This window comes from Pleurodeles waltl, chromosome 8 (genome assembly GCF_031143425.1).
Source record: "Pleurodeles waltl isolate 20211129_DDA chromosome 8, aPleWal1.hap1.20221129, whole genome shotgun sequence".
In the NCBI taxonomy this organism is placed as follows: Eukaryota; Metazoa; Chordata; class Amphibia; order Caudata; family Salamandridae; genus Pleurodeles; species Pleurodeles waltl.
In genome coordinates this window covers 1,531,902,144-1,531,923,123 of record NC_090447.1, presented here as the reverse complement: position 1 = coordinate 1,531,923,123, position 20,980 = coordinate 1,531,902,144, and the positions used below count along the sequence as shown (strand labels likewise).

General features: G+C 47.1%; 1 protein-coding gene across 1 annotated transcript in view; it reads right to left on the bottom strand.

Annotated features, from left to right (window-relative positions):
- Positions 1-6,343: 6,343 nt before the first annotated feature.
- Positions 6,344-20,980, bottom strand: part of LOC138248933 (cystathionine beta-synthase-like) — a 151,501-nt gene continuing 136,864 nt past the window's right edge. The window contains exons 12-13 of the mRNA XM_069202963.1: positions 18,092-18,163; positions 6,344-10,070 (exon numbers count right to left, since the gene is read on the bottom strand). Coding sequence (XP_069059064.1) covers positions 18,115-18,163 — 49 coding nt within the window. The 3' untranslated portion in view covers positions 6,344-10,070; positions 18,092-18,114. The remainder of the gene's footprint in view (positions 10,071-18,091; positions 18,164-20,980) is intronic.

Sequence of the window (20,980 nt, the reverse complement as noted above, 5' to 3'; positions counted from 1 at the left end):
GGTGATTGGCAGCCTAAAGTGCACCAGCGCAGGCGGAGGAGAACAGCGCCACTTCTTAGTAGAGAGGTCTGTGTTCTGCTCTCTTCCTTTCATGCAACACAGCGCAGAAACTTGACTTGCTTCATAGCATTGTGTTACTTCTTACTAAATCTGGGCCGGCCTCTATGACATGGTCAGAACTGGCTTCTACCACTATGGATACAAATACGAATGCATCACAGGAGGTCATTAGGGGTTGGAGGAGTGGGAATCCCACATCCACAAACCAGCATGCCCCCGTACCCTTGAGAGGTGGGGGAATTGCTGGGTTTCAGGTGGCAGAACCTCATTTGGTTCTTCTAACAGAATTTTTCGAACTCCCAGGCTCAACATGCAGATGTCGGCACAGTTGACATCTTTCTTGGCATAATGGGGGACAACCATGGCATATGGGAGTGGGGTAACCATTACAAAATCCTGGCCCTGACATACTAGAGGTAATCTTTGAACTAAGGACACTCAGTACACAGACGGCACTAATGGAACAATTCTGGCACTGGAATTTGTTATGTAATTTTGGGCCTAAGAGGCACCTATGGCCAAACGCAGGTCCTGGTGCCTCACCCATTATTCTAAATCTTTTTTCCCTGGTGTCTAGTGGGCTTTCTGCATCCCTCCCTGGGCAGTTATACAGTTGTGCCCTATCCCCCTGGGGCAGATATACTGTCGTGCCTAGCGAGGAGCACTTGCCCATGTCCAGGGGGTGTCCAGTGGGTGCATCTCTGTTTGGGGATGGTGGTCCCAGGCTGATCCCTTAGCAGGGTTCCACTTGTAAGAGGTGCAGCTGGAAAAGGACATTGTTGCTTTGCAGCATTTATATCATGTTTACTACTCTAGTGTGACAAGCTACACCATGTAGGGTGAGTGGTCCACGTATGGTTATCATGTTATGGGAGGCAGCGCATAGCAGTGTGGAGGATGATGACAGACACCCAGTTTTATGGTTTTCGGTACGCTGGCAGCTTTGAACAGCTCTGCAGGTCCATCTATGGTACTTCATATGAAACAGTCTGCGCGGCTGGTTACTGACTGGGATATCCAATCTGAGATGTTGTGTATATTTGTGGTTCTTCCGTGTTATGCTTGGAGGGAGAGAAGTGTAGAGATCAGCAGGGATTGGCAATCTTATTATCACCCCATATCTGAGTGTCATATGCAGGTAAGTAACTGCATAATGCCACAACGGACCATTGATCAACCCTTCATATTTAAAGCAGTTTGCTGGGTGAGTTTTTTTTCCCGTTTGTGGGTTATAAGCTGAGGATTGCCCATGAGGGTGCAATTGTTTTCTGGGCTCTGTTGCTGAGATGTATGGTCGTACAGTTATTCAGGAAATAGCCATGTTTTCAACCATCTTCAGAAGTACATGTGCTTCTGGGGGTTTCTAATGTTGGCCGGTAGTCAGCTCCAGATCTTGGCAGCTTGCACTGAGAAAGCAGTGCCTCCTATGGATTTCTTGTGGTAAGGTGGTCTGATGATAAGTGATGCAAGCGTAGAGCGCAGCCTTCTGCCTGGTTTGTATTGCATGAATTTAATTTGCAGGCATAACTATCTTTTTCCCTGGGAGGCTCTGTGAACAATGCAAAGTGCCCTAAACGTTGGCCTTCTAGCTACAGGTAACCAGTGAAGTGATTGCAGGACTAGAGTCACACGTTCTCTTGGGCGAAGATGGTTGAAAATCTTTGCTGCAGCATGTAGGATGAATTGTATTTTGTTTATGATGAATAGGAATGCACCAATGTATAGGCTGTTTGTGTAGTCAAGCTTGGAGAATATAAGTGTGATGTTGGCTTGCAGGTCATGCTGGTACGCAAGGTATGGGATGATAAGACGTAGTGTTTTCAGTGTTTACTAGGCTCTTTTTGTGTTAATTTTGGGAATTTCAATCAATCGATTTTTAAAGCGCGCTAATCACCCGTCAGGGTCTCAAGGCGCTGGGGGGGGCAGCTGCTGGTCGAAGAGCCATGTCTTGAGGCGTTTCCTGAATGTCAGGAGGTCTTGGGTCTGGCGTAGGTGGAGCGGTAGGGAGTTCCAGGTCTTGGCAGCGAGGTAAGAGAAGGATCTTCCTCCGGCAGTGGTGCGGCGGATGCGGGGGACGTAGACGAGGGCGTGGTTGGCGGAGCGGAGATGTCGGGTGGGAGTGTGGACGGTGAGTCTATCGTTGAGGTAGGATTGACCTGTGTTATGGAGGGCTTTGTGTGCGTGGGTGAGGAGTTTGAAGGTGATCCTCTTCGATACGGGTAGCCAGTGTAGGTTGTTGAGGTGGGGTGAGATGTGTTTGCGGCGTGGAACGTCAGGAATGAGGCAGGCGGATGTGTTCTGGATTCTTTGTAGCTTTGTTTGGAGTTTGGCCGTTGTTCCTGCGTATAGTGCATTACCGTAGTCCAGTCGGCTGCAGACCAGGGCGTGGGTGACAGTTTTCCTGGTTTCGACGGGGATCCACTTGAAGATCTTGTGGAGCATGCAAAGAGTGTTATAGCAGGAAGAAGAGATTGCGTTGACCTGCTGAGTCATGCTGAGAGTAGAGTCCAGGATGAATCCTAGGTTGCGTGCGTGGGTGGTGGGTGAGGGTGCAGTTCCTAGGGAGGTGGGCCACCTGGAGTCGTTCCATGCTGAGGGGTTGATGCCGAAGATGAGGATCTCTGTCTTGTCTGTGTTTAACTTGAGGCGGCTTGATTCCATCCAGCCAGCGATGGCGTGAAGTCCATTGTGGAGGTTGTTTTTTGCAGTTGTAGGGTCTGTTGGGAGGGAGAGGATCAGCTGGGTGTCGTCTGCATAGGATATTATGTTGATGTGATGGGTTCGTGCGATGTTGGCGAGTGGGGCCATGTAGAGGCCATGTAGAGGTTGAAAAGTGTTGGGCTGAGGGAGGATCCTTGGGGGACGCCACAGATGATCTTGGAGGCTTCGGACAGGAACAGCGGGAGGCAGATTCTCTGGGTTCTGCCAGTGAGGAATGATGAGATCCAGTCGAGAGCCTTGTCGTGGATTCCGACGTTGTGGAGGCATGAGCGGAGGGTGGGATGACATACAGTGTCGAAGGCTGCGGAGAGGTCCAGGAGGATGAGTGCCACAGTTTCTCCTTCGTCAAGCATGGTCTTGATGTCATCTGTGGCAGCGATGAGTGCGGTCTCAGTGCTGTGGTTCTTGCGGAATCCGGATTGGGAGGTGTCGAGCGCCTTGTTGTCTTCCAGGAAGTGGGAGAGTTGGCTGTTCACGATCTTTTTGATGACCTTTGCTGTGAAGGGGAGGAGGGAAATCGGCCCGTAATTCTTGGGGTCGTCTGGGTCCGTCTTGGATTTTTTCAGCAGGGCGTTGACATCTGCGTGTTTCCAGCTTTCAGGGAAGGTGGCTGACTCGAAGGAGCTGTTGATGATGTCGCGGAGGTGGGGAGCGATGATGTTGCTGGCTTTATTGAAGATCTTGTGTGGGCAAGGGTCTGATGGGGAGCCGGAGTGGATGGAAGCCATGGTGTTGGCGGTGTCTTCTTTGTTGACAAGGGTCCAGGCGTGAAGGAGGTTGTTGTTGTTTGTGGCGTTGGGTTCGTGGGCGTCTGTGGTCTGCTGGTGGGTCTGGGGGTTGAAGCTGTTGTGGATGTCTTCTATCTTTCTACAGAAATGGGAGACGAGGCAGTTGCAAAACTCCTGTGATGGCGGGGGTTCGTTGGTGCAGGTCCTGGGGTTGGAGAGCTCTTTGATGATGTCAAAGAGCTCTTTGCTGTTGTGAGCGTTGGTGTCTATGTGGCTTTTGAAGTAGGTTCTCTTGGTGTTGCTGGTGCTTGATCAGCTGGTGCTGTTTGCGGGTGGCAGTCTTGAGTGCGATGTGGTTGGATTTGGTAGGTTCAAGGCGCCAGGTTCTCTACATTCTGCGGCATTCCTGTTTGGAATCCTGTAGGTCGGGGTGAACCAGCTGGCCTTGGTGCTGTGGAGGGTGTCTGAGGGTTTTTTTGAGTGGTGCGAGGATGTTGGCGCAATCATCTATCCATCAATGCAGGTTGGTGGCGGCTGTGTCAGGGTCCGGGGTCCCAGGGGGAGGGGCCTGGGCGAGGGTGGAGAGCAGTTGTTCTGTTGAGATTTTGCTCCAGTAGCGTTGGGGGTTGTGTGTGATGATGGTGAGTGACAGGTTTCTGGTAGGAGAAGTGGATGCAGCGGTGGTCTGTCCAGCTGAGTTGGGTTGTGTGGCTGAAGGTGATGTGGCTGCTGGCTGAGAAGATGGGATTGAGTGTGTGGCCTGCGGTGTGAGTGGGCGATGTGACGAGTTGTTTGAGGCCAAGTTTGGCGAGGTTGTCGAGCAGGTTGGTGCTGTTGATGTCGTTGTTGTTTTCTAGGTGGAAATTCAGGTCGCCGTGGAGAATGTATGCTGTTGAGGAGAGGGCCTGGGTGCTGACGATGTTGGCGATGGCATCGCAGAATTGCAGTCGGGGGCCCGGGGGTCTGTAGATCAGTGTTCCTTTGAGGGTAGTGTTGGCGTTGACGTGGATTTTGAAGTGGAGGTGCTCGGAGAGGTTGAGGGTGTCGTGGGTGCTGGTCCCGACTTTGGTGGTGTTTTGTGGACTACGGCGATTCCTCCTCCTGGTTTGTTGATGCGGTCTCTTCTGGTGATTTTGTAGCCTTCTGGGATGGCTATGGCTACGTCGGGTTCCGAGGCCGAGTTTGTCCAGGTTTCGGTGAGGAAGGTGATGTCCTGTGATGTTGAGGTCTGAAGGTCCCAGAGTTCGCATGTTTGTGGACGGAGCGGGTGTTGAGTAGGATGCAGCTGAGGTGGTTTTGGCAGGTCTGTTGTGGTGCTTTAGGGAGCAGGTGAAGTAGCAGGCTCGGCAGGAGAAGGGCCACTTGGTGTTCATCAGGGTGGACTGGAAGCAGGTGGAGGAGTGTCCTGGATTGAGGGCTTGGAGGTCACTGGCAGTGTAGCGGCATCTGGTGGTGCGGGGGCCCCGCAGGCCTGGGGGACTGGCGCTGGGCGCGGTCCAGGCGCAGACGGGCGCAGACAGGCTTGCCTCTGGTGCTCCTCCGGCGTGCCAGTGGCGCGACCACCATTAAGAAGTGGAGGTGGGAGGGAGAAGCAGCTGGGAGGCGGGAGGGGAAAGCGAATGGGGGCACGAGGGGGGCAGGTGGACAGGGCCGCAGGGACGCAGCGGCGGGAAGCAGGACGGCTCGGGGGAGCTGAAAACACAGCGCAAGGGGCAAAAGCGGTACAGCAAGGGAATTTAGGCACAATAAGAATAAACAGAGCAAAATACAAAAAAACAAGGCACAACTGGAACGCTTACCACTAGACACCAGGGATGAGGTGGTGAAGGGCCTTGTACACGCGAAGCAGCGCGGGCGGCGGTCAGGGCCATGGGCACAGCTTGGTGGTGCTGCATGCCTGGGGGAGCGAGCTCTAGACCAAAAACAGGTCAGAGGTCACTCTTGTTATGCTTGTTATGCAAACTTCCTAAACTTATACCATTACACTGCTTTGCGTAATCTAGCACCATTGATTGTAAAACTTTACTGTGAAATGAACCATCTGCAGTAAAAATTTAAAGTGAACGCATTCGCACAACAGAGCATGAACAGATGCCTGTGGTGCTTTTTTTAATGCATTCTTGTGGCAAAAATTTACGTGAGGACTCATTTTATGCTAAAATATAGCACAAAATGATAGATTTGCATTTTGAGTAATTATGTGTAATTTTGCCAAAATTTCACAAAAACAAATCACATAAATTTGGGATACCCCTAGTTGATATCCACCACACTAGAGGAGAAATGTATGGATTTTAGCGGGTTGTCCCTGTATTTGAGGTAAAAATGTATTTATTTTCTGTCCTGTGTGATGTTACCATGCACCCATAGCTCTCCTCATAGCATGATGTGGAAACCTCCTGTGCCTTATATACAGGATAAAGTACTCCCTGCTGTAATTATAAGGATATTGTTCGTCACAGAGGAGTTCTATGAGCACATAGAGGAAAAAGGCTGAAGGTATCTTCCTTTATAAAGTTACAGAACTTTGAGGTGACTTGCAATACCCGCATCATGTATGGAAGGGGTGTTTTATTCCTTATAATACATGGTCACACCATCACCTTCCCACAAACCACTGAAATCGTTGGTAGTAAGCACTTTCATATGAAATGGAGAGTGTGGTTGCAAGCATGAAAAATAAAAATAGATGGCCTAGTGCAAAATTACACAACGTGGTTAGATATTTGTAACACAAAGATACTTTAATATCTTTCAATTTTAATACCTTTAATATCTTTAATTTCTTTTAATACATTTTTTTTTTAAAGGTGCCAAAGACCAGAATGTGTATAAACATGCAGAAAGATTTTAACTTTTCTATAATTACCTGTGAATTGCAAAAAATAAACATGTTGCCAAATATCTTGCTTCTTCTGGTCACAGCACATATTTGGTTTTCGTTCTTTAAATAGCTGCTGTAATTATGACCTAGCCTGCCTTTCCCCTGGGCGGCTGGCTCTAGCAGCAGGCACTGTGACGTCAGGACTCAACTGTAATAAGTTATTACAGCTGAGTGGCTAGCTCATTTCTTTATAAGGGCCACTGGGTGTGTCCCAAGTCAGTGATTATAAAGCAATTAGCGACAGGCTTTTCTAGTGGATTGCAGAATTCCAAGTATTCTAAAAATATATTCCTGGAGAAACAGCTCTGCCATCCGCATTCCAGGCAAATCCAATTACATTGCCAGCCCTCTGTGAAAGCTTTGTGTCACTCTTTTTTAATGTGCTTATTTGTTTTCTATTTAAACTAAGTCTCACACCCAGGTAATCAAAATACAAAACACTATCAGTTGTTACATCATTCACAGCCAATTTGTCACAGAATAAATTATGAGGAGTAAAAATCTTTACGGTTGCAATAAGACTCCAAATTATCTTCTACATGTTGTGCAACCACTGGGGTTTATGAAACTAGTAAAACGTCATCACCAAATAAAAGAGTAAACATTCCCACCCCCTCCCCACTGAGGGGCATCACTGGTGAATTTACTGAGCCAATGAACTTCACCATCAATAGGCAACGTAAACAGACTAGGTGCTAAAACACAACCTTGGCAAACAGGTTCATTTACCTTTATTTTTTTTTATTTCATCATCGGGAACCCCAAAATACTCAGGCAAATTTGTTTGTGCAACCAAATCAGAATAGACAGCTAATCTTCAGAGACGCCAAGAGTTGACGAGGCAGCCCAGAATTGATTACCAGGGACTCCATTGAATGATGGCTTTAAGTCCAAGAAAACCACAGAGAGATTCCCTCTTTAATGCAACATATTTGTTTATTTAACAAGTTAAATCCAAGCATTTGATAAACAGTGCAGATGCTTTTCTTGAAGGCCACCTGGCAGTGGGAGGGGACCTTTTTCTTTTCAATCCAGACCTCAATACCTTGGAATGGCACAGGGCAGAAGATTTTCTGGAAATTTTCTATCAGGCCTGTTCCTTGGCACCCTTTCTTTAAAGATTGGTACTATGTCCACGCCTAACGTGGGCGCAGGCATTTGTCCACTAAAGGTTGTTACCCCAAAGCTCAAGACGCACCATCACCCTGGCCCTCATCTCCAGCCGACTGGACTACTGCAATAGGGAAAGGGTAGGAATGCGTTGTACTTAACATTATATGACGCATAGCTGTCTTTCCCTGCGCTTGCTCGCAATGTGCTTCCTAGCGCCAACGCAAGCACCCTTGCACCATGCAATGGCACCTGTGTTGTAAGCACAATTGTTTTTAATCGTGAGAGGCATTCTCCTATTTTTAAGTGTGCTGCATTCTGAGATAAAGATATTTCTCTTTCTTACGCCTCACCTGGGGAGGCGTAGCATTTTGACACATCCCCAAGTCTACCACTAATAGTAAATCTGGGAATGCGCCAAAATCCATGGGTGGATGTGTGGCAACTCTTTAGTATATCTGCCCCTAAGTTCTCATAGCTCTCTTCTCACGTTTGTGTGTTTACAAGGCCAGGACACTCTCTTCTGGGAAACTGCTTATCCTCTACAAAACTAATATAAATAAATCAATGCAATTAAGAATTTTGCAGAGCATGGATACAACCTGCACCCAGAAGACTAGTATGTTGGGGTCCTATATTTCTTTGAAAGTTTCCATTAAGAAACAGAGCCGCACCCTGGGCAGGAACAACACATTCCTGCATATTGTTCTCTCCTCTAAACTTGCACCCATTGATGAGCAACAATTTGACATCTAAGTAACGTGGATGTAGACCTGTCCACCTCTAAAGATTTGGTAGACATCTTCCAAGAATATTTTGATGCAAGTTGAAAGCACACAAAGCATGCTTGTTAGGCACCAAGAGACCCCTAATGGGCAATCCACCAGCGTCATCAGTCAATCCTCCTGAGTTGGTGAGCAGTAGTGAACCGAAGCTTTGAGAACTCATGTAATCCAGTTGCTCTGGCATGTACCTCAGGCCTTAAGTTGTGAAATGTATCGGAGACCCTACCCTAAGTTCCAAAAAGAAAGAGATTGAGCCGATAAACTTGATACTTCCAGATTTGACAACTGTTTCTAGTTCTGTTGGTCTAAATGGACTATAACTTTGGAACACTGCTTGCAATAAAAACTTTATTTAAACAAAGTGATGCTTACACAAAGAGTGTGACCCATCGTCCAGGAAGTGTCAATGTCAATCATGATATTTCCTGTAACAAACTTTGCAACTGTGATCTTTGACACTAGACTGATCTCCTGGTTGGTGTGTGCATGGTTCACACATGCAGCAATCTTCCAATTTTGGCAATGTTCTGGTTTAAATTTCTCAAACAATAAGCTCTCATTATAACCATAAAAAAGCCATAATTATACGTAGGATAAAGACGTATAAGGGACAGTGTCAGAAATGGATGGTGACACAAGACGCGAGTATGACAAGCGGCTGACGTCCTTCTTGTAAAATCAAAATCACTCATCTCATTAGAGGAGGAAATCTACACTCACAAGAGCTAACCATGTCATATATTCCACCATAATACAAAGGTCTGAAAGACCAGACTGAAGTCAATAGTGTCTTTTCCTTTTTAGGGTCTGCTTTGTCCATGCTTTGCTGGTTAACCTGAGACTGTAGGTCCAAGGTGGCTTCTTTGGTCTTGCGATTGCTGTTATAGATCAGTATTAGGGTTGCGGCCATGGACTTTGTCCTGTGGTGGATGAGGTGATATTTCTGGCCTTGTGCCTACAATGGTGATTGGTTCCAGATCAATGTTGGGTTAATGATTTAACAATGTCCTCTCTAGCGGTTGATGTGATGTCTCAGGTCTCTTGTCTGCAGGGGTTGATTGGATTCAGATCAGCAGTTGGACTGTGTCCATTCAAGAGGTGGAGGTGATATTTCTGGCCTTGCTTCTTCGGTGCTGATTGTTTTATTTTTTGATTATTTTAATGACTTACAAATTTCCTTTCCAATGCTTGATGTCATGTTTTAGTTCTTTTTTTCTGCGGTAGTGATTGGTTTCAGATTGATGTTGAGTTAATGGATTAAGGATTTGTTTTCTAGTCCAGCAGAATTATTTCTGGCTTTGTCTCGGCAGAGATGATTGGTTTCAGATTACAATAAAAGCTTAAGACTGCCCTTTCCATCTGTGATGTGATAGCATGTGCCTGCAAGATTGATTAGTTTCAGCTTGATGGCTGAAGGGTCTCCATTCAACTAGTGGATGTGATATTTCTGTATTGCTTCTGCAGGGTTGATTGGTTTCAGATCTCTGTTAGAGCAATGGCTGAACAGCATCTTTATGAGGTGACAGTTCTGGTCTTATTTCTGCAATGGTGATTGGTTGCCGATTGATGTTGGGATGCTGGCTAAAGGATTTTGTCTCTAGTGCTAGAGATATTTTTGGTCTTGTTGATGGTGTAGTAGTTCTGTGGTCTCTTCTGTGGTGATAACTGGATCAGGGTGAATGCTGGTGCAGAATACAATCCACCGCCTCTCTTTGTTGGTGGATAATTGCAAAGGGTATTTTGTCTCTGTTGGTATCTCCAGCGGTACCTTTGGCCACGTCCCTGCAGAGAATGGATATAACCAAGACAACTACATCAGTAAATACAATGAGAAATTATAGTTTGCTTATATGAGGTGACTTTTAGGTGCATTTCTAGATTTTGTGTATGTTCAGCCGGAGTTTCTTTCTAACATTTCCCATAGAATGCTTTGATGCTATCTGTCAGGGCCGGCTTTAGGGCGGTCCGACCGGTGCAGCTGCACCTGGAGCTGAGCTCTCTGACCGGTGCAGCTGCACCTGGGGCTGAGCTCTCCGACCGGTGCAGCTGCACCTGGGGCTGAGCTCTGAGGGCACTGTATCTGGAAACTACTCATGAGTTTTAAGGCACCTGCTGTAGAGTTCCTTGTATGTAAAAGCAGTTTTCAGCCACCAACAATAAAGATGTCAAGGTAACCCTGGTAGTTCATGTTGCTGCCAGAAAGAGCAGAGTGTTGTCTGGTGGCGGTTCGACTCATCATGAAGTAGCACGGAGGGTTAATGTGCCTGCTGCAAAGAACGTGTACCATAGAGATCACAGAACTGTATTTTATGTGGATAGCTCAGTGGGTTACTGCTTTTGTCACTGACATCCTTTTGTTACCAGCAGATCTTAAGTTAGATGATTATTATAGAGCAGTGAGCTATGAACTTCCATCAAAGAGCTGCACGCAAACTGCATGGAATAGGTTAGAACATTATGGCCCAGATTTACTAGATTCTCACTCAGAGCAGCAGCCAAAAAAGTCTGCGCTGCGTGAGAAGGAGAGAGCAGGACAACTTCATATTTGCAGGTATACGGCACTCTCCTCCCCTCTCCCTAGCACTGGCATTGATTTTAGCTGCCGAGCGTCATGCACACACCCTAGCGCTATAGTGCTAGGGTGTGTGCATGAGTCTAGCATAGGTTTTGACCTGGAAGGGTTCCCTTCCAGTACAAAATTCCATGCGTAGACAAACTTTAAAACATTTCCTTCGTTGTATGTGCGCTGCAAAGTGCAGCACGCATGCAAAGTCGGAAAAGAAAGAAGAAATGAAAACATTTCTCCTTTTATCGCCTGCTTTTCAGTGGCGTTAATTCTTGGCGCAAAACACGTTCAACTAATGTTAGTACATAGGGTTTATCGTAAAAAAACATGAGTGGTTGCATGAGAACGTCCATGTACCACCCATGGAACACCCCCGTAATGCTAAGCAATGCACAGCAGTGCTTTGTGGTGCTTTGCGTAACTTTTAGCGTACTTTCCAGCATGAAACAAGTTTTGCACTGGAAAGTAAATAGGTAAAAACAGATTTTGCATTGATTTGCGTCACTTTTAGGATGCAAACACAGAGTAAAATTTTAGTAAACCTACCCCTATGTTTTCCCAGGCTTTGATTAGCCTAATGTAGCTAAATAGGATTCATGTGGGTAGAAATACATTCTTATTAGTGAAACAAACCCCAACCACTGTGTCATGTTTTAAATGCTGAATTTGTACTTCAGACATGTGGTTCCTGCACCGTGCATTCCTCACTGTCATGTGTAACATTTTCTATACACTGGTTTACACACGTATGATTGAACGTCTCTGTATAATGTAAAGTGCTTCGACACCCTACACTGGTATGAGAGGCGCTATAAAATAAATGAAATGCATGCGAGAGAGGAGCTGTGGAGAGATGAGGGGCACTGCTGGAGGGTTGTAATGGGGGAGTCCATGGTGGGGGCCACGGTGGGTGGCAGAGGCCATAAAAGGCTGTTGCACCAGGTGCCATCAGTGCTAAAGGGCTGGTGAACTGGTTAACAAACCTGACATTTTAATCCTGACAGCTATTTCACAGTTCACCAATCCCCACTCCTCTTCAGAGGACAGCACAATTTCTGTTCACCCCTAACTGAAGGTGAGAAAAATGTAACTAGTGAAGGGAACAAATTGTGTTCTGCAGTGTGGCCCGGGGACAAGGATTCACAAACCATATGCAGAGAAAATGTGTCTCTTTTCACCCTCTACCCCCCCACTGCTCTCAAAAAATGGTGACTGGGGAGGGGTTTGTTAACAAACTATTCTGGCCCCTTTGTAGCTGGCCCAGGGCCTGGGTAGGAATGAATTTCTCCCTAGTTCATCCTAGAGCCTGGGAAATGGAACCCAAGAGGGTTCATCAGTAGAAGAGGCTGATCTATGTCTGTGGTTTCACCAATAACTTTGGCACTGTTTCATGAACCTGCACAAAGTTTGGCAAACTTTTGGCTAGTTTAGCTGGGGTTGTTCATTTCTTAGTCTGTGCAGATGGGGGTGGAGGTAGCAAGTATTAGGGGAGATACTGATTTTCGCTTTCATATCCCATAGGACGTTTTACTCTCCGCTGAATGGAACTGCATCAACCTTGGCCTGAAGGTAGCCCTTTCTCAGAATAGGATCACTGGGTGAGTGATAATGCCCAATGGAAAGGACAAACGGATGGAGAGTGAGCCCGACTGATTGTGTGGAAGTGCATATTTTGGTCCATCCACCTTTTTGTGCTTTCCCATGATGTTGAGAACTTCCATGAAATCTGTGGTGGTCATCCTTGAAAATTTGTTCTTGAGGATCTCCTCAAAACATTCTCTTTCCCCGGTACAAGTGGACACTGGTACATATTATTGTTGGCTTCAGCTACATAAAAGATATTTTGGGACTGGTTTTATGTTTGGTCTTCTGAGGCATATCCACATGTAACCTTCCAAAAATGGAACCTGCCCATTTGTGTTCATCCTAAACAGTTACATGCCCCTGGCTCACTGGGGAGGACATTACAAGAACGTTACCTCAGTACTATGGACAGTCAGTACTGGAGGTCAAAAGCCACGCCCAGCAGGCACCAGAGAAGAGGGGAGTGGGGGCACTGCTTGGCTGAAATCCACTCCCTTTTCCCATGACCCGCTGGGCTCCGATGAAGACTGCCCAGATGGCATTAGCGGTGAGGCTGCTAGATGTAGGAAGCACATGATCTGAGCGGTGGTTGCTAGTGGTCACTGCTGTCACTTATATTCAGGGTATTGGACACTTCATGCAAGATGGCTGCTTGGATGGATGCCTCCCTGTGATGCTCCAGCGGTCAGGGATCAGAAGCCATACTGACCTCCAGCCCTTGACAGCCATCCAGTGTGTGGGGCACTGTGAGCGGTACAAGCCATCTAGCTTCAGTGAGCACCAAATGAACTGAAACTAGTATCAGTGAAATATGGTCAATCCTTTTGGCCCCAGAGACAAATGCTGTTGAATGTAGCACTGATTTAAGTGGAGGGAGATGACTCCTGGGACGACAAGTTGCAAGAGAGTTACAGTGGCCGATTCTCAATAGCACAAGCAATCGAATAAGAGTTTTGGGATCTTGGGCCATATGTACAAACGCTTTTTCCCATAGACACAGAATGGGTAAAAACCTTTGCTACATCTGGCCCCTTGTTCTGGAATAAAGTGGTGAATTGCCCAGAGAAGACGCAGTTGAAAGGATCCTCTCTGGCCACGGTGCTGAATTGAGATTGTAAGTGGAGCCCTTTTGTCTAGGATGACTCCTAGGATTTTGACATTGCCGACAACAGTCAGTTTACTCTTAAGGATGTTGAATGTGTCCGTACAGGATTGTATTGAAAGTCGTGATTTCAATCAGAAGGAATTCAGTTTTGCCTGGGTTCAGTTTCCTAGGATGGCAAGTCATACACATTCCTTTAAAGCCAGACCAGTTGGCATTGCCAGTGCTTGTTGCCATTCTGCTTTAGTCCCCACACTGAACGGGGCCTTGAGGCGTACTTCTCTCCCAGGACTGCCAGACTCTGTCTTGTACTTGGCACCAGTCCACACACTGTTTCTCAATATTTATGACAGCTGCAGTTTATAATTTATACCATCCTCGGATATGTCATCTTGTGTCTTATGTAATGTTCTATTCCTACACCCCAGCGCTCTTGGCTTCTTTAAATGCACCTACTCCTTGCATTATGTAATTTTGTGCCTTATGTAAGGTTCCATTTCTATCCTAAAGTGCTCTCTCACCTCTGGGTCATGTCCGCGTTATATAAAAATGCAAAAATAAATAAACAAAGCCCTTATTATCGTCCGCCGGGAGGCAGTCACGATTTCAAAGATTATAAAAACAAAGCCATTGGTAAACAGAGATTTCTTATGAGAATCTTTCGCCACCTTGTGGTGGAATTTAAAGCTGCAGTTTACTAATTAAAAAAATACAGTGCCAAAGAAGCGGCCTCCATGTGTGACCAACAAGGTACGTTGGTTGTGGCTGATTGTACAAAGTGCCTTGAAGTCAGCCACAACCAAAGTACCACTTTAGTAACAATCAATGAAAGTTCATATGAATTAACGTCCTGCACCACAGATGGAAGTGGTGGCGGCCCCCTAAGAAAAATCTTAGGAAGTCGGGCAGGAAGTGGCATAACGGCCAGGGCCGCCCACTGTGGGGCTGGAGCGCCAGGTTCGAGTCTCGGTGTCGGCTCAACATCCTGTGATTCTGGGCAAACCACTTCACACCTGATTTGGATCTTCACGGTATTACTGCCAAGCCACTGCAGCGGCAGGCCAGAGTACTCCATCAAACCCACGGCGGTCAGCCCGCTGTACTTAGATGTATTGCGGCTCAGCCGTCAACTGCCACGACACAGTGCTATTCCCAGCCGTCAGACTGGCAGGTTCCCATCGGTCATATTTAGATGTTACGGTTCTACAGGCAGAGTACTGGTGGCAGATTGCTGACGGGGGAGTAAGTCATGGGACCCAATGGACATCGGACAATGGCAGTGAGTGTGGAATACAGGTAAGTCACACAGACACACACACACTGTGCCCTATCTATATGTGCCCCCCTGCACAACACACTACACAGCACACTACATAGCACTGTTAGCCATTGCCAGTCCACCACAACACGTAAATGCTGAAAACGCACATTGCTATACATCAATGATACAACATACATACACCCACACACAACACAACCACAACACCAAACACAATTACACACGTATCTATACACACACACACTCACACAACATCACAACTACACACATCACGACAAGGACCTCATCCTCAACATACCCCGCAACAGCCACATCTCCGCACACCTGAGACACCTGCACTGGCTTCCCGTCAGCCAAAGGATCACCTTCCGTCTCCTCACCCACGCACACAAAGCCCTCCACAACAAGGGACCAGAATACCTCAACCGTCGCCTCAGCTTCTACGCTCTCACCCGTCTTCTCCGCTCCACCAGCCTCGCTCTCGCCGCCGTCCCTCGCATCCGCCGCTCCACGACGGGTGGGAGGTCCTTCTCCTACCTGGTGGCCAAGACTTGGAACACCCTCCCCACCATCCTCAGGACCACCCAGGACAACTCCGCATTCCGGAGACTACTCAAGACCTGGCTCTTCGAGCAGCAGTAACCCCTTCCCCCTAGCGCCTTGAGACCCGCACGGGTGAGTAGCGCGCTTTATAAATGTTAATGATTTGATTTTGACACAACAACCACACTCACAGGAATGTCACACACAGCAATACAACACACAACCAAACATACACAACAGCAGACCCATATGCAAATGGCACACAATCTGACACAACCACATCACCCACTACAACTTCCTCCACCTCACTCAGCAAATACAATTGCACACACACACACACATACACGTACTGGTGCACATATACGCAACACTGGTGCCATTGACCTAGGTTAGAATCCTTGGAGGAGTCTGCAGGACTCAGGCGGTCTATTGCCTATGTGACCGCAAACATCTAAATCAGGCAGGCGGACCGCTAAACTGGCGGATTGGTTTTCTATTGAACAATCGACAGCTGGACCATTATCGTCAACATCTAAATCAGGCCCTTAATCTTCCTGTGCCTTAATAAATGAATGTGACCTTGTGGAATGTAACTGGCGCTCATGTAAAGTGTTCCAATACTTTTGAGTCAAGTTCATTCCCTGAAGACTTGGCCAAATGCTGTGAGCAGCAACTAAAAGTAGGGTCTTTTGTCCACAATTCACTGTACCTGGCCAAACCCAGGGATTCATTTAGAAGGACTGACGCATCACTGCTTTGCGGCATAGCTGCATCAAAACGTCTTGCCCTGCATCACTACAGGTTATGACGCCATATTTACAATACGAGGCCCAATGGCGTAGTACCCAAGGATGCATTAGAAATTCTGACGTATCAGTGGGAACTCTGCCACAATGCATCAGCCTCAAAAGTGGTGCATTGCTAAAGTTGCCCTTAGGACTGACGCAACTTTAGCAATGCGTCAAAATCATAGGTGATGTATCAGTTCTGACTGACGCAGGTAGCCTTTTGTGTGGACACCAATGTAAAAGACTGTAAAATAATGGAATAGCACCTTGTACAACTTACATTGATCCTGTATGTAATGTATGCAGCATGGATCTGTGTCACTTACAGTGGGCATACTCTACTTATGTGTATGTAGAGATCTGAGTATTTGTGACATAGTGAGCGACAGTGTAATGTGAGTGAATGCAAGTATATGTCGTAATGTTAAGTGGCAATGGATTGATTACCTACCTTATCTGTGCACTTATCTGTTGCCCTTTGAAGTACCCTGGCCTGGCCTTGGGGACCCATTCCTCTATGGATAAGTGCCAATCCTGGCCTGTCCCCTACACGAAGTATACAATGTTGTATGGCCTTACTGCAGTGGATGATGATATGAGAGGTGCTGTGGTTCCAAGTTGGTCAAGAGGTCCTACAATATATCTGTCACATGTGTAGACCTACTACTAGTAAAGGGGATGTGATTTAGGGCCAGATGTAGCAAACATTTTGCGACTCGCAAACGGCAAAATTTGCCGTTTGCGAGTTGCAAAACACGTATCCCAATGCAGAAATGCATTTTGCGAGTCGTTACCGACTCGCAAAATGTATTTCAGACTCGCAAATAGCAAGGGGTGTTCCCTTCCTATTTGCGAGTCGCATTGGGATGCAATACATGCGGTCGCAAATGGCATCGCAGTTACCATCCACTTCATGTGGATGGTAACCCAATCGCAAATTGGAAGGGGTCCCCATGGGACCCCTTCCAGTTTGTGACTGGAGCCCAAAATATTTTTTCAGGGCAGTGAGTGGTCCAAGGGACCACTCCCTGCCCTGAAAAAAACCGAAACTAAAGGTTTCTTTTTTTTTTAAAGTGCAGGGAAAACGGGCTACACTTCAAAAAAAAAAAACTGCTTTATTTAAAAGCAGTTCGCTAACATGGAGGTCTGCTGACGTCAGCAGGCCTCCATGTTAGCGAGTTCCTATACTCGCAATGGGGCCGCAATTTGCGACCCACCTCATGAATATTCATGAGGTGGGTCATTGCGACCCCCTTGCGAGTTGCAGTCGGTGTCTGAGACACCGTACTGCATAGCAATTTGCGACATGCAAATTGCGAGTCGCAGGGACTCGCAATTTGCAAGTCGCAAATTGCTTTTTTCCTACATCTGGCCCTAGATAACTTATTCCAGCGTGTAAATTGGCTTCAGCTGGTCAGCTTCCTATTGATAAGCCACTGCGTCATTTCCTACGACTGTGGTGAAGAGGCATAGGAATTTTTACGCATTCCAGGCTTAGTATGACGCATCTCAAAGATGCGTCACACACTGAAAAACGTGTAAAAATCCCTGTCTCAGTTCTAAGTGGGCTTTTATGAGGAAACACCTACTTTGAATAGATTATAAACTGGGTTGTGCATCCGGTTCCAGTGCAGGTAATATTTGATGCAGGCCGACAAAAATGGAGGCATTGGGCCTAATGTGTCGTTTTGTACATATGGGCCAATATAGAGCAGAGATTGCTCTGCCAATTCGTAAAAAAAAGATCCTCCCTAAATAAGTACCCAGTGCTCAGGGGACTTGGGGAACGTGGTGCTGAGGGCATGTCCTCATCAGATTATATCTGCAAAAATGACAGCTTGAATTTGACTGACAAGATGGAATTGTACTTTGACTTTAGAAGCCACTCGGTGGCGTCTTCAGGTGTGATGTGTGGAGTGCCCAACCTGCGTCATCACTTACCAGGCCGTGTCCTTGTGCACAGCTCACAGGTACCCCATCTCCTCCATCCACGCGTCACTCAGGAACCTGGACCTGCAATGGCAGCAGAGTTAACACAGGTGCCTGATAGCAGGGGCAAGGTGAGTGCTTCCAAAGCAAGGTCATGTTGGGTGAGAAGGAGAGGTCAGTAAAGGGCATTCTTGAAAGAGGATGGGCCTGTGCTCAGCATCACTAGATGGGGGAGCAGACATATTTGCAATATGATGAGGTAAGGTATCATAATGTGTGTGCAGAGAGTGTTATGTGATGTGTGGGTGGGGCGGAGATGTCATGTGACATATGAGAGTGCGGCTGAGGTGGAATATGACATGGTTAGGGTGAGGCTGGAGTATCACGTGACATATGAAGGTGGGACGAGGTGGCAGGGCCAAGGTGGTAGTGACATGGTGATGGCGGGCTGAGACATCTTGTGACATATAAGGGTAGGGTTGAGGTGGTATGATGAGGGTGGGGATGAGATGCCATGTGACATGAGGGTAAGGTGAGGTAGAACTTGACATGAGAGTAGGGCTGGGACATCATGTGACATATGAGGATAGGGTTAAGGTGAGATGTGACATGGTTAGGGTGAGGCTGGAGTATCACGTGACATATGAGGGTGGGATGAGGTGCTAGAGCCGAGGTGGTAGTGACATGGTGATGGTGGGGCTGAGACATCTTGTTACATATAAGGGTAGGATGTAACATGAGGGTAAGGTGAGGTGGAATGTGACATGAGAATAGGGCTGAGGCATCATATGACGAATTAACATAGGGCTTAGGAGGGATGTGACATGATGAGGTTGGGATGAGATGCCATGTGAGATGGGGTGAGGATGACGTGTCATGTCACAGTTGTGGGTGGAGAGAAGAGGCTGTGATGCATGATGATGGTGGGGTTGAAATGTGATGTAATGCGGTGAGGTTGTGGTTGCAGGATAATGTAATATATTGTGGGAAGAAGTTGAAGTGTTGTGACGTACAACTAGGGTGGACTTACGGTGTCATGGATATAACGAGGTGGAGTCATGTGAAATATGAGGTTGGAGTTGAGGTGTCACATGATTAATGAGACGTTGTAATGTGACATGATAAGGGTTGGGTTGTGATAGCATGATACTGTCAAGTGATGTATGATTGGTGGGTTTAGGGGTCAAGTGACATGATGAGGTTGGGATTGACAAGTCACCTGCTACACAATGATAGTGTGTCTGAGGTGTCATGCTATGTGATGAGGGAGGGGTTCAGATGGCACAAGACATGATGAAGCTTGAAAGTAAATGCCCTGTGATGTTCAATGAAGGTGGGTTGAGTTACAGTGTCATGTAGGTCGAAAGGGAGGCTGACATGTCACAAAACATGTGATAATGATGGGGCTGAGTTGTTGCCACATAGGAGGTTGGCAGATGAGGTGTCATGTGATATCTGCTATGGTTGCTGCTGAGGCATCATTTTATTGATGTAGAGGGTGGACGTCATTAGGGTGGGGCAGGGCGTCATTTGATGTCATTAGGGTGGAGCCGAGGTGTCATGTAATGTCACTAGGGTGGAGCTGAGGAGTCATGTAATGTCATTAGGGTGCAGGTGTCACATGATATCTGCTGTGGTTGTTGCTGAGGCATCATGCTATTGTTGTAGAGGGTGGGCTAAAGTTTAATTGTGACATCGTAGGGGTGGAACTGAGGTGTCATGTGATGTCATTAGGGTAGAGCTGAGGTGTCATGTGATGTCACTAGGGTGGAGCTGAGGCATAATGTGATGTCATTAGGATGGAGATGAGGTGTCATGTGATGTCACTAGGGTGGAGATGAGGTGTCTTGTGATGCCACTACGGTGGAGCTGAGGCGTCATGTGATGTCACTATGGTGGAGCTGAGGTGATATAAATAGGGTGGAGCTGTGGTGTCATGTGATGTCGTTAGGGTGGAGCTGTGATGTCATGTGATGTCATTAGGGTGGAGCACTGATTAGGGTGACACTGATAATGTCAGTAGGGTTTACGTGAGACCTCATATGATGTCACTAGGGTTGAGCTGAGGTGTCATGTGATGTCACTAGGGTGGAGGTTAGGTGTCATGTGATGTCATTAGGGTGGAGCTGGGGTGTCATGTGATGGCATTAGGGTGGAGCTGAGGAGTCATGTGATGTCATAAGGGTGAACCTGAGGTGTCACATGATATCTGCTGTGGTTGTTACTGAGGCATCATGCTATTGATGTAGAGGGCGGGCTAAAGCTGAATTGTGACATCATAAGGGTGGAACTGAGGTGTCATGTGTTTGTCATTAGGATGGAGCTGAGGTATCATGTGATGTCACTAGGGTGGAGCTGAGGTGTCATGTGATGTCAGTAGGGTGGAGCTGAGGCATCATGTGATGTCACTAAGGTGGATCTGAGGTGTCACGTGATATCACTAGGATGAAGCTGAGGCGTCATGTGATGTCATTAGGGTGGAGCTGAGGTGTCATGTGATGTCATTAGGATGGAGCGGAGGTGTCATGTGATGTCACTAGGGTGGAGGTTAGGTGTTATGTGATGTCATTAGGGTGGAGCTGAGGTGTCATGTGACGTCATTAGGGTGGGGCTGAGATGTCATGTGACGTCATTAGGGTGGGGATGAGGTGTTATAGGATGTCACTAGGGTGGAGGTGAGAGGTGTCATGTGATGTCACTAGGGTGGAGGTGAGAGGTGTCATGGAATGTCATTAGGGTTGGGCTGAAGCTGCATGTGATGTCACTAGGGTGGACCTGAGACATCATGTGATGTCATTAGGGTGGAGCTGAGGCATCATGTGGTGTCATTAGGGTGGGGCTGAGGTGTCATGTGATGTCATTAGGGTGGTGCTGAGGTGTCATGTGACATCATTAGGGTGG